The sequence below is a fragment of the Protopterus annectens genome, chromosome 4.part0, assembly GCF_019279795.1.
Source record: "Protopterus annectens isolate FY-2018-M chromosome 4.part0, PAN1.0, whole genome shotgun sequence".
NCBI lineage: Eukaryota > Metazoa > Chordata > Ceratodontiformes > Protopteridae > Protopterus > Protopterus annectens.
Genome location: NC_056733.1, coordinates 910,530,386 through 910,543,737, shown reverse-complemented (window position 1 = coordinate 910,543,737; position 13,352 = coordinate 910,530,386). Strand labels below are relative to the sequence as shown.

The 13,352-nt window shown below is 40.4% G+C and overlaps 1 protein-coding gene across 2 annotated transcripts in view; it reads right to left on the bottom strand.

Annotated features, from left to right (window-relative positions):
• Positions 1-7,108: 7,108 nt before the first annotated feature.
• Positions 7,109-13,352, bottom strand: part of POP5 (POP5 homolog, ribonuclease P/MRP subunit) — an 80,613-nt gene continuing 74,369 nt past the window's right edge. For both annotated transcript variants that reach the window (XM_044068874.1, XM_044068875.1), the window contains exon 5: positions 7,109-7,956. In XM_044068874.1, the coding sequence (XP_043924809.1) occupies positions 7,850-7,956 (107 nt within the window). In that variant the 3' untranslated portion in view covers positions 7,109-7,849. The remainder of the gene's footprint in view (positions 7,957-13,352) is intronic.

Sequence of the window (13,352 nt, the reverse complement as noted above, 5' to 3'; positions counted from 1 at the left end):
CTGACACCATGTCGATCTCCTACTTTGGACACAATAGACGAGTCTTTGCAGCTTTTGTTCAAGCAGCTTTATTTTATACAAACATATCACTATAGAGGTTTACTGACTAACTTAAGTAACTTATTTACAAACTAACAATTGTGATCATGCATGGTCTCACTGTGGCCGCTCTTACAAAATGGTACTAGGGAGTGCACGTGTCTGGAATTTATACGTGCACATACAGCCTTGACATGCTTCTTAAAGATACACCACTTGCATTCTGATCTACAGTGTCTATGAAGGATATTATTGCGGTTGTTGTACTACGAGTAGGTCTAAAGTTGTGATGCGAGGGTGTTAGTAGTTCAGTGTGGCTTAAGTGGTCAACAAGTTGTTTGTATACACATTTTTATAAGAGTTTGAAGATAGGATATAGGATGGAGATGGGGCAGAAATTAGATAGTTCAGAAGACTTACCTCTTTTGTGTAGTGCGGTTATAATTGATTTTTTTTTCCATAGGCAGGGGACATGGGATTCTATGATGGATCTATTGAGGAGAATACTGATTGGGTAGGCCATGGCAGCAGCAGCAGCAAATTTTCAAGTATTCTACTGGGAGATTATCAGCAGAAAGAGATCAAGATTTTATTTTTTGTAGTACGTTACTTATATAGCTAGTGGATACAGATGCAGTGAGAGGTTTGGAGGTTTTAACGGCTCTAGCAGAAATGTTTGGAGTAGAGAGGGATGGGAGTGTGGTATGGTTGGATGACATTTGATAGAGGGGTGCGTTAAGATTATCTGTGAGGTTGGTAGTACAGGGCTTGCTGGGATCATTGACCACGTTAGCTATACTTTCTATAAAGTGAGTATTAAACAATTTTGAAATTTGAGATGGAGATTTGTCTGGCAAAGGTGAAGGGCTTTGTTTGGACCCTGGGGTGAGAAGTGATAAGATAGTAGAACAAAACTTTTGGGGGTTATTTTTGTTGTCGGTTAGTTGTTGTGTAAAGTATTGTTTCTTATCAATAGCTATAAGCTTCTTTACCCTACTGGATAGATATCTACACTTTTGTAGATTTAGGCAATTCCTTCCAGGCTTTGTTTCTGGTTACTAGTAGTTTTTTTTGTGGACTTAGCGCCAAGGGGCAGGACTGATTTTCATTCTTTTTGCTTGAAGTGGTGCTAGGCTATTAAGGGTGTCTAGGAATCATTTGATGAAGTAATTAACTGCTTTGTCTAGGGGTAGCGTTTTCAGTATGGACCAGTTTAGGGATTTGAGTATAGTAATGAGGAGTTCCTGGCTGAAGTTAGTTAGGTTACGGGAGGTTTTATAATTATGGCCTTTGGGTGACTGGGTGGTAGTCCTACAAGTATATGCAGGTAACTGGTCACAATGTGTCTGGGAGAGTATTGGAGTTGGAATACTTATTTGGATCTGTGATCAGGATCCAGTCTACAACTGATTCTTGGTTATTACTTTTAATAACTCTAGTTGGAGTATAAAACTAGAAAGAGATTTATACTATTGTCTGGGAAGTCAGAGATCAAGTTTTGTCAGTTGATATTAGCATCACCCATGATAATCGTTTTAATGGATATATTTTGTGATGGGTCTACTTTACAACAATGAAATTTCACTTACCCGAAACTCATAACACTGAGATGAAAAGGCTGACAGCACCAGCACACCTACGTCCTGGAACACCAACTTACCACTCCAGGTAAGTAACCACTTGGCCATCCTAAAAAATGTAAACTGAAGAAAACCAAACCCACCGATGTGAGGGCTTTGCCCGCCACACTCCCCCTAACTAAATATGCCAGCTCAGAGATTGCACTACCATGGGTGTAAGGGGCAAAGTTCAACAGAATGGCCAAGCGGTTACTTACCTGGAGTGGAAAGTCAGTGTTCTAGGACACTGTTGTTGTGCGGTCGTCAGCCTTTTCATCTCAGCATTTTAAGAGTCAGGTAAGTAAACGTTTGGGTTTCTGAAGAGGACCCTTTGTGACATCCAGGACAGGATGTTTTCTAGTATGGCAGTGTTGTGACTGGGGGGGGGGGAGCACAGAACAGTTATGCAAAGTTGTTAAGTTTTAAATAGGCTATGAATACTTCAGCATTACTAAATTGAGGAACTGGCTTGGAGTATGACACTATAGTGTATAAACTGGGGTATATTAACAGTACCCCTCCCGCTTTTTTGTGAGTTCTGGCAGATCTTATTATACTGAAGCCTGGAGGGAGCAGTTCGGAGTCTTGTATACTTGGCGTAAGCCAAGTGTTTGCGACTGCAAGTATATCAGGGGTATGTTGCGAAAGCCACACATGGAAGTCTTGTTATTTTTATTACAAATGCTACATAGGTTTAGTGTGGACAGAAATAGGGTGTTAGGAGAGGATCTATTGTTAGAAGGAGAAGTTAAAGTGGCTCCTGGGTTTGGGTGAATGTCCCCACGCTGAGGTAAATCTGAGCAATGGAAGGAGTAACGGTTGGTGGTGATTGATATTCTATTAGATTTTAATTTTGAGAGAAGCAACAGTTTAGAGCTAAGGGAGGGTTGCAAAATTTTATAATTTGTAAGCAGAAGGGTGTATAACATAAATAGGCTAGCTGATATATTAGAGTAACTATTTGTTTGTATATCTATCAGGGCCTGTGTTAGATGTGACAGACTTTATGATCAGATTGATTTTGTGAGTTCTGAGTTCTGTGCAATGTGTTAGAAGTGTGAGAGAGAGTGTGAAGCAGAAGAGGTGGATTATGGTAGGACAGGGGTGTGCCATACTGACAGCAGCTAATAGTAAAGGGAAAAGAGGAAATAGATCTGGTAGGAGTGGAAATTGCTAATTGGGGTGATATAGCAAGTAAATAAGAAGGATGGGTCAGGTATAGTGACTAACTTGGAGCAGTTATTTAGGGGTGGGCAACAGTATGAGGCCAAGCGGAAAATATATGATTGGTGGAGGTGTATGAGGGTGTGTGGTTAGGGGTAGTATAAATTAACTGAATTTTTGGTGGGTGGAAACTGGGGAAAGGGGAGTGGAGTGATGCAAGGGTTGAATGGGGGAGGCTGACCCCATGCTAGTGGTGGGAAGGAATGGATAAACAATCAGTAGAAAATGTAAGGCAAGTATGTATGTATGTATATATATATATATATATATATATATATATATATATATATATATTATTATGAAATCTTAAGAAATTGTCCTAGAGGAAGCGTTGCTTAAAAGGTAGTTATTGTAAATAGTCTGTTTTTTTTTTTATTTTATTTAGCTATTAGACCAGAAGAAGCTAAGGCTATAACAGAAACCTGTAACTAGTGGGATGGCTTGGTAGTGTATACAGTTACAGGATAAAGATTTTGGTCACTTCTGATAATTTTACAGATGTGACTGAAGGACAGCCTTGTTAATATCAGGAAATGGGGGATCCCTTATGCTGGGGTGCAGAAGACTTAACTATACACACCATGATGCAGTTCCTGAAGTAAAGAACAAAAGCACTTATCATTCAATTTTGTTATGGTTTATTTATCCATAGGCTTTAGTCTTTTGGCACCAGTATTTATTGGTTTAAGGGCTTGTCATTTTTATTAAGATGGCAACTTTATGCAATATAAATAAAACTTTCACAACAGGCAGAAGACACTGCTGAAAGGCAGTTTAGTGAACAAACATGTAGCACATTTCAAAACGGAAACCCATAAGATATGCCTAAAGGGGTCCCCTTTACTTTACCGAAACGACACTTCACCGACACGCGGAAGACCGAGACGAAACGACCGACAGGTAAGTTGACCGAAAAGGTGATTTGCCGACAGCCGAAAGACCGACAAGGGTAACGTGTGAGCGCAACTCGGTAAGTGTGCGATAGTGACGGAGTTAGGAGCGGTCAGGTAAGTGTGGGATTTTGGGTTAGGGTGTGGGAAAGGTGAGTGTGTGGTAGTGTTGGAGTTAGGGTTCGGGTAAGGTAAGTGTGTGATAGTGACGGACTGTAGTTTAGGGACGGGTTAAGTGAGTTAGGTTTAGAGTGCGAGTGTGCGATAGTGACGGGCTTTATGTTTTAGGGTGGGTTAAGTGAGTTAGGGTTAGGGTGCAAGTAGGTTAGGGTGCAGGTAGGTTAAGTGTGCGATAGTGACAGTCTTTAGGTGTAGGGGTGGGTTAGGGTTAGGGTGCGGGTAGGGTAACTGTGCGGTAGTGTCGGACCTTAGGGTTAGGGTTAGTGGATATGTCATTGTGTGTCATGTGTAGTTAACGTTGTTTGTGTCGGTGTAATTATGTTCGGTTTTGTGAGTTGTCGGTGTTGTGTGGTTTCGGTTATTTGGGGTCGGTGTTTTGTGTGTCGGAAGTGTCGTGTTGGTAATGTAAAGTAGACCCGCCTAAAGGTGTTACAATAAAGTACACCGCATTCTATAGAACAGTTTTATAGCAAAATATGGTTTGTGGGTGCAACCTGTCAAATAAAGTATGTATACCATTAAAATACATGCACATCACAGAATTGTGAACACTTACATACATTACAAAGCATACTCTGTCATAATGACAGAGAAATACATGAGTTTATGCAAAAATACAACAGTCTCAGTACATATATTTAACCCAATTCTTGGGTAAGCATGCAGCTATGGTAAGATCCAGTACAGGAGGTCTAGGTTGCATGGAGCCGATTAGGAAAGGAATAATTTCATGTTAGAGTACAGCTTTTAAATGGTGCAAAGGCTTACGGGAATGAATGGGATAAAGCTGTCAAGGGAAAAGTTTATTAATTAAGCCAAATTCTGGGGATGGGCTGACCCATGCTAGTGGTGGCGGGAATAGAGAAACAATCAGTAAAAAAATGTAAGGTAAGTATGTATATACTACAGAGTATGAAATCTTAAGAAACTGTCCTAGAGGAAGTGCTACTTAGTAAAGGTAGTTATTGTAAATTGTTTTTTTTTTTTGTTACTTTATTTAGCTGTTAGACCAGTAGAAGCCGAGGCTATAACAGAAACCTTAACATCTTGGTAGTGTATATAGTTACAGGAGAAAGGTTTTGGCCACTTGTGATAATTTTACAGATGTGATTAAAAGGACACCCTTGTTAATATCAGGGAAGGGGGGGTTGCCTTATGCTGCATGCCTGCCAGAGTGGAGTAGAAGACTTAACTATACACAGTTCAAGGTGGGAAAACAGTATAATTCCTGCTTTTCAATAAATTCCCTTTAGCTGCTATTACTCCATGTGAAGGGTGCTTAGTAGTATCATCATATCCCTTTTTTGTAGGGTATTATTGTTGGCAAGAGGGACACTGCAAGTACTGCTGCCAGTGGTTACACTGTTTGTGCAGTCTGTGTTTTATTTATTATATGATTCTATTATTTTTTTCATTTCTATTAGTTTTTGAGTCATATGTCAACCTATGGATGGAGGCTAAATCACATTTAACTACCATCAGTTCAAACTCTGACTGTGTTATGAAGCAGCACAACACTGATCGGCATACAAAAGAGAAGGTGCAGGTGCATCTGAAATTCAGAACTGCAACAGCGCAATTATGCAAACTTGGGTGGGGTGGGTCATCCTTGCCAACCCACACCCCAAACTACAATGACGCAAGGTTAAGAATATGAACGCTACATACAAACAGTAACATCAAACCTAGATGGCAGTTCTATCTTCCTCAAACACTAGGACTTCAGACTGTGAATCCTGCAACTAAAGACTAACATGCTGTCCCACTGCCTGCTGTTCTCTTACCCACAATCCTTAAGTGCATATGGTTACCTACAACTACTTCAAAAGTGACTTATAAAAAGGCAAACAGGAAACCAACCTAGCCACACAAACTAAAATAAATGAATACGCACAAAGGAAAACAGGATGAAACTGGTGCTTACAGATAAATGAACAGATTAATCAGAGACAGGAGGACTGCTGATCTGCACCACAGTGGAGTCACTGATGACCATGCAAGAGCTATCATAAGGGTAAATGCACATGGTGGTGGACAACCCAAAGTGACCTCCAGTGTAATAACATAAATCCAAGCCACTTTTCATTGCAGATGGCTGTCACAATAATGCTACAGAAGGAACTCTACCAGATAATAACTTTGTCAGACAAGCAGAAGCCTAGCCCCAGTTACGAGAATTTATCTTAAGAGCATGATGCTGACAGAATTGTGCTTAAACTCCAGAGGCATTACACCAAAGACAGAGGTAATCTTTCTATACCCAGCAGGGAGAGGGAATGAAATTATACAGAAAATTAAAGTATAATGACAATACTGCTAGGTAATGTCTCAGAGGGTTAGTAGTAAACAGTACACTGTAAAATTATGCTATTTCAGAGTGATGCCTGAAATGCTACTAATACCAAAATTATATATTTTGACTAAATCTTCCCAGATTACTAGTAAATTATGTATTAATGTTACACACAGTTTATATGCACGTATGTTTATACATAACACTGTGCATCTCTGACCAGAGACTGCCACTGGGAAGAAGCTACTCTCATGTTGACTAACTTTTTCTTTATCAACAGATGCCACCAATGTTTACTAGCATTATCCACAGTACAGGATATATGTGGTCTTCATAAGCAGACTTTCATTATGGACTACAGGAGGAACAAAAGGCTTTTCCTGTATCTGGTACAGGTCGGTGATTAGGTTGAGTACCATTTGCAAACAAGTGCTCATTGTGAAATGAGCGAGTTTATGACAGAAGGAGTTTTACATATAAAAAACACTGTGCCTCATGCAGCATAAAAATGTTCGATATTACTGACTAAACATCAATCTTCTCAAATCTGTGCAAGTTTTCATTAATTTATAGATGCACCTTGGGGGGGGGGGGGGGGGCAAGAAGGGCTGAGGTTTCTACTCAAAGATGTATGGGACCCTTATATAAAAGTATACAAATTCTACACTTTATATACATAAGTGTTTTCTTTTAATGGTGTAAGCATGTGTGAGGTTTAGTATTATACAGTAAGTACTCTTAATTCTCCTCATGTCCTTAAAGTGGGAGGAGACAGTGTACATGCTGGTGTGAGCGTACAACTGCCCAAATGGAACATGGCTTTCTGTAGAATTCCAACAGCACTAAACAGAATGAAACTCATCTCCAATTAAGCACTTCTTTACTTAAGATTATGCAGGGCAGAGGTTGCACAAAGTACTTACCATTTGCAGAGGTGCTTGCTGCCCCTACAGTACTGAAACTCCTAAAGCTTTCTTGATATAAAAGGAACTCTTTTTCCAGTGTCATCATGAATGTCAAGGGGTTTAATTTCTACATTTTTTTTCTCCCATAAGAAAAAAGTCTCTCATAGTTGTCATGTTCACCTTTCTTTACCACCATCTTAGGCAGGGAAGGTTCAAGGTTCCCTTTGCTCCAACAGTACTACTTTCAAACTCCAAGTACCACAGAATAATGCAGTCTTGCTAATGCACAGGGTATTGAAGGAAGGGCACACCCTGTGTCCAAATGCAGCATACATACACAATCTACTTTAATGTACATGACACTGTGCAGTGCATAAAAGACAGCTTTTACTTCACAAAAAAAAAAAAAAAAAATCTGCAGAGCAAAAATACAAAATTATCTCTTGCTCCTTGGTGAGAAATACAAAGGATTCAGCTGCTGTACATTTTGAGTTTTGTGATTAAGAAACTGTGAGCAATTGCCTCCAAGTGGATGGGCTTCAGTGGGTGTCAAAGACACGCTCAACATCACTCCCAGAAACAGATGAGATACAATTCCCATAGGCCTCTCTGTAAAGCAAGAAGCCTCCCTTATCAAAGTCCATCAGCACAGTGTTCACAATGAAACTTGTCCAAATACATCCCATCCCCTTTTCCCAGCTAATCAGAGTCTGTGTCCATATAGTCATCCTCTTCCTCAGACTGATCCTTCTCGAGTTCTTTCAACGAACAGCTCTGTACTTCTCTGGTCACAGAAACTCGTTCCTCTAAAGTTGAGAAAAAAATTAATTTGACTTTGTGAACTCTTAAAAACACATTCATATCACAAATCAGAAATATGTTTCCCACTGGTATGAATCATCTTCATTAAAAAAAAAAAATTACTAGTTCCCTCTAGGCCACACATTGCCAGAAAAAAAGGACTTTCAATGAGCCATGGACACACTGAATAGCTGCACTTATGCACTTCAGTCCAGCCAAAAGGCCTCACACCACCAGGAAGTGGGGCACTCTAGTAGTGACAGACAAGAAGTAAGTAACTCAGGGATGCTACATAACCTTTCCATCCCCACTTGTCCATGAGGCACCAATGTATCTTTTACCAGCTTAGAAGAATAATCAAGTCTTCTGGTCCATTGTCAAATGGGAACATTTTCATACTGAATAATCTATTCAGATGTACAAACTGTTCTCCCCGCAAATGAGGTACAGGAAGCAGATACCATTCATCAGTTCTTGCTTGAGGGGGACCTTAACCTAGACCCAACGGACCAATTCCCTTATACTTGGTAATGTCAGACATTCCTCTCATATCTATTGTCATAGAAAATACTGGAATACTAGAGGGCCAATCTGCTCTACTCATTTTCCAGTGGTAGACACTTCACCACTACACCTCTGCCCCAATGAAAACAAAGATGACTCTCAGTAGTCAATGTTTCTTTCTGAGCTGACCTTCCAGTACCACCCACAAACCAAACCTAACAGAGTGGGGACAAGAGATTCATGCAGTCATGAGTCAGGGAGGTCATGGCGCAACGTTATCCTTCTGTCCCAGGAAGAAGTAAATGCTAGTAGCATCAAAGTAGCCTTGCCTGAGAGAAAGAGATCACAGCAAAATTTATCCTCATAAATGGGGTCACTTCACTGTAACCAACGAGGCTAAAGACTGAATATGGTGATTCACATTCACTGCAATTCCTGCCTTTCACAGTATGGGTCACTTGCAGCTAATGACGGGAGTGCTTACAGCTGCGGCAGTACTGGCTTTTCCCAGCAGGGGACAATGTAAATAATGGTATAACGGCTATAACTATAGTAGGCTTACAGCTACTGCAGTCCCGCTATTTCTCAACAGGGTGACTGCAGACAATGGTGGAGCAGCACTAATTGTGGGGGAGCCGATATCTACTTGGGTGCCAGCCTTTCACAGCAGAGGAGATTCACATTATGCAATTCCAAAGTATCACAGGAGGGGTTCCTGTAGGCAACATTGTATAGCACTAACTATGGGAAACGCACGTACTGTAGTTCCAGCCTCTGCTAGAAGGGGTTACTGCAGCAAATAGAGTAGGCGCACTTCCTGTATGACCTCCAGAACTATATGCTGAATTCCACATGTGATAGCATCAGGGTCCAGTACTCTGAGATGATACCATCATTATCTATGTAACACACTCTTGCTATTACTGGTCTCCAGAGCCATATGCTTTGGCCTTATAGGTTTACAGGTTCAAAGGCAAGTACTAGGCTAGCTGCTCTTGCAGGTCATTTAAGCCTGGCCAGTTTACCTTTCTGTTTGAATTAACTTAACTGCTTTTGGTTAGAGATTGGCCTTTCCCATCCCATGGTTGATGAGAACACCTGGGATCACACCATAGATAATTTGAGGAGAACCATGCATAGGTAAAGCATTTAGGATCTGCCTATGTCCATTAGTATTACAGTGCGCAGTCCTGAGGTACATTTTTTTCCCATCCATAGATCCAAATTGCACTTGAAAACGGACAGGGATGAACTTTGTTTTATGTCTACATTGTTACCTGCTATACTTTTAAATTGCATGTCTAAACCATTATACTTATGTAAATATCTTATGCAATCATATGTTATTATCTGCTATATTTATAACTGTATGTATAAACCACAATGTTCATGCAAATAACTTATGTATAGTATGTTAGCAATTGTTCTGGAGATTTTCTCCCTGGGCATCTGCTGGAAATGGACAGCTCTGTCCAGTCAGACCTCCCCGGTAAACAAATATAAAATAAAATAAATAAATAAAATGCGGATGGCTAGTCTCTTCCAGAGCAGTGGTATCCTCAATGTGATACAGTTGTTCCTCCAAACCATTGTGCTGATGTTGCAGAAGACGTTTAGATTCCTACACAGAGTATTTCTGATGGCATCTGACTTGCTGATGTGCAGTAAATCTATCAGTAATGGGTCAGAGGATGCCTTTTAAGCCAGACACAGGACACCTCTTAGCAGTCTGTAGGATACAGAGTATATTGACAGAGATAGCTTACTGAAAGGATACAAGGACCAACTAAAAAAAACATATGGGCATTCCAGCTGCTGCCATATGTCTAGACAGATATGCAGCAAATGGGGCACTTTATTCAATGATTGGCTCAATGATTGGCACAATGATGGCTGAGTAAAGGAGCAGCATGCATCAGCTTCATGTTCAAAAGCTGGTCGACCACAGCATCTCTGAAATCCACTCACACCAGGTATCTCAACAGCTTGCTGGCCTTGACCAATGCCCCTTCACACTGCGCAACATTATTCAGTTTATGGATCATTACTCTGAAGCAGCAGTTCTCTGCCCTGCTTTAGGGTCATCCCACCAACCATGTCCATTTGCATTTTTTTTCTTTTTTTTTTATACATTAAATCCAACTGTCACCCAATCTGCTCACAATAACAAAAGTCATAGATCTATTTGGTCCCTACAAAAAACTCAAGCTCACCACAGCAATAAGTATCTTGATAATTTAAATAATTTTTCTCTCCTTTATTTCCTGATCAGTTCTATTGACCATTCTGAGCCTCATTTTTCATACCCTTTAATTTCTCTTCCAAAACTGCTGTAAGCCATAGTATCTAAGGTCTTACTAAATTCCAGATACCTCCTACCAAAAGTGTCTCCCACAGCTACAACTGTGACCCATTCACATAAAAGAATGAATGAATGGATGTCATGGCCTGTGCTGTGTGATGCAGACTGCCAATGGGCAGACAATTAGTATTTAGATACTCCACTAACATGCCATGCACAATCATTTCTGTGATCCTCTCCAAAATGGAAGGGAGACTAAAAGGCCTGTAATTACTTGCTTCTTTTCTAGACTCACTTTTATGAAATGGAAATACTGTCCCACAAAAGTGATGGGAATAGCTATGTAGGCTCACCATCTGCAAGGCAAAGGGGGGGGGGGGGGTCAGGTGCAATACCACTCAAGTGGCAGGAAATATTAATGAACTAGACCTTCACAATGAAATACTTCTTGGGATATGGACATGTAGCACTATTTCTGGGATCAGACTTCTTGATCAGGGGTGGGCTCCAGTTCACTACAGAGCTTCCCCTCTGGAGAAGACCCAGGTGGGTATGGATATACTTACAAGCCCCCACATAGTAGCTTGTGCCAGTAAATGAAAGGATTGCCTCAATGCAACTGCACAATGTAAAAAGAACTCTATACTTATGTAGCCCAATGGCTACTATAAGTGTTCAGCACTTTGACAGTGGGAGTGGTCCTTGAAAGGACAGACCCTACAGATTCTGAAGTTCTATTACAAAACTAATGCTTATGAGAGAAACCATGGAGATGCCTCACATGAACCAGAGTGGTGAACTGTTACTGGAGTTCTAGGCTAGTAATAGACTTTCCACAACAAACACCACATTCAAAATGTATTTATAAACATTCAACTTACTTTTAAAAACAAGTCATGCTGTCTCTCCATCTACATGAATTCTGGTCAGAGAGGCGCAATAAGGCTGCAATTTAGACACTTGCAGCTGACAGCCTAATAAATATAGATTTAACAGACGTAGTCAATCAGATGACCATACTTTTCTCTGTACAGCATGAATAATGCAAGTCTTAGTCCAACTGCCACAGAAACATGGCTTCTCATTTTCAGAACTAAGTTATTTAAACGGGGAGTGCCAACAAGGATGTATTCTCACCCCTCTGCTTTTCAAACTCCAGCTTCATATAACATAATGTAATACTCTATGCTGAGGGCATTTTAACAGGATTAACTTAATCCCCGACATAATTAAACAAACCTTTTAATAAGGCCTCAACACGCTAACTTCATGGTTAAAAAACAACCACTTTGTTCTTAACACAATCAAATCTAAAGCCACAATCCCTATAACTCCATACAAACTCAAACCTATACCCTCCAACTGGCATATAACAAAGAGAGCAAATCACTGGAAACTACTAAGTGGTTTTGCTGCTTAGATTTATGTTTGGGCCAAAAACTTAACTTTCAGTTTCTCATACAGCAAATGAAAACCAAAATTAATAAAACAATATCTTGGGCCAATAAAATCTCTCACTTCTTAGCTACTGAAGGGCAGGGGTGCCATAAGAAAGGGGATTTTACTCTCTCAAGTCAAATACAGACTTGCCATCACAGCATCCCTCCAAAAATCAAAAACAAAAAAATCCTCTTCACTAACTACTTCTAGTTCCGGCTGCTGTTTTGCCCCTTACAACATCTAAAATGAAACACTGTTGTTTCATCTTTTCAACAGCCAAGTGTCTCTTGGTTCAGTGAAGAAATGACCTGCTACTAAGCTCCTTACTCTATAAATAATAATGGAATCCCTTTCCCTTTTAGCCAAATTTTCTAAAAGGACTACAAAACACTGATTACATACTACCCTGTCTCCCACTCCCCTCTTCAGGTTCCAATTACAAAACTTCGTTTAAGTAACCACAGCAACTCATTTCTGATATCCAAACTGTGGGAATCCATCCCGATATCACAGCATCTCATTTCTGATATCCAAACTGTGGGAATCCATCCCGATACCACAGCATCTTCTCATTTCTGATAGCCAGACTGTGGGAATCCATCCCGATATCACAGCATCTCATTTCTGATGGCCAAGCTGTGGGAATCCACCCGATATCACAGCATCTCATTTCTGATAGCCAGACTGTGGGAATCCATCCCAATATCACATCATCTCATTTCTTATAGTCAGACTGTGGGAATCCATCCCAATATCACATCATCTCATTTCTTATAGCCAGACTGTGGGAATCCATCCCAATATCACAGCATCTCATTTCTGATAGCCAGACTGTGGGAATCCATCTCGATATTACCAAAATACATACTTTGACCTAAATCAGCTCTTAAACAACATACTACCCACATGCCAGCTACAAATGTGACCTGAAGAACAACAGTTACCTTTTCCCACATCTACCTTTTGCTAACTACCACCACTCTCACATATATGCCAACCCATCACCATTCCTTATCAACTTACAATCTTAACGTTCCACATTTTCCTCCTTTCACCTCTCTCCCCATCCCCATTTTCCTCCTTTAACTTCTCCCCAATCCCCATTTTCCTCCTTTGACTTCTCCCCAATCTCTAACTTCTCCCCAATCCCCATTT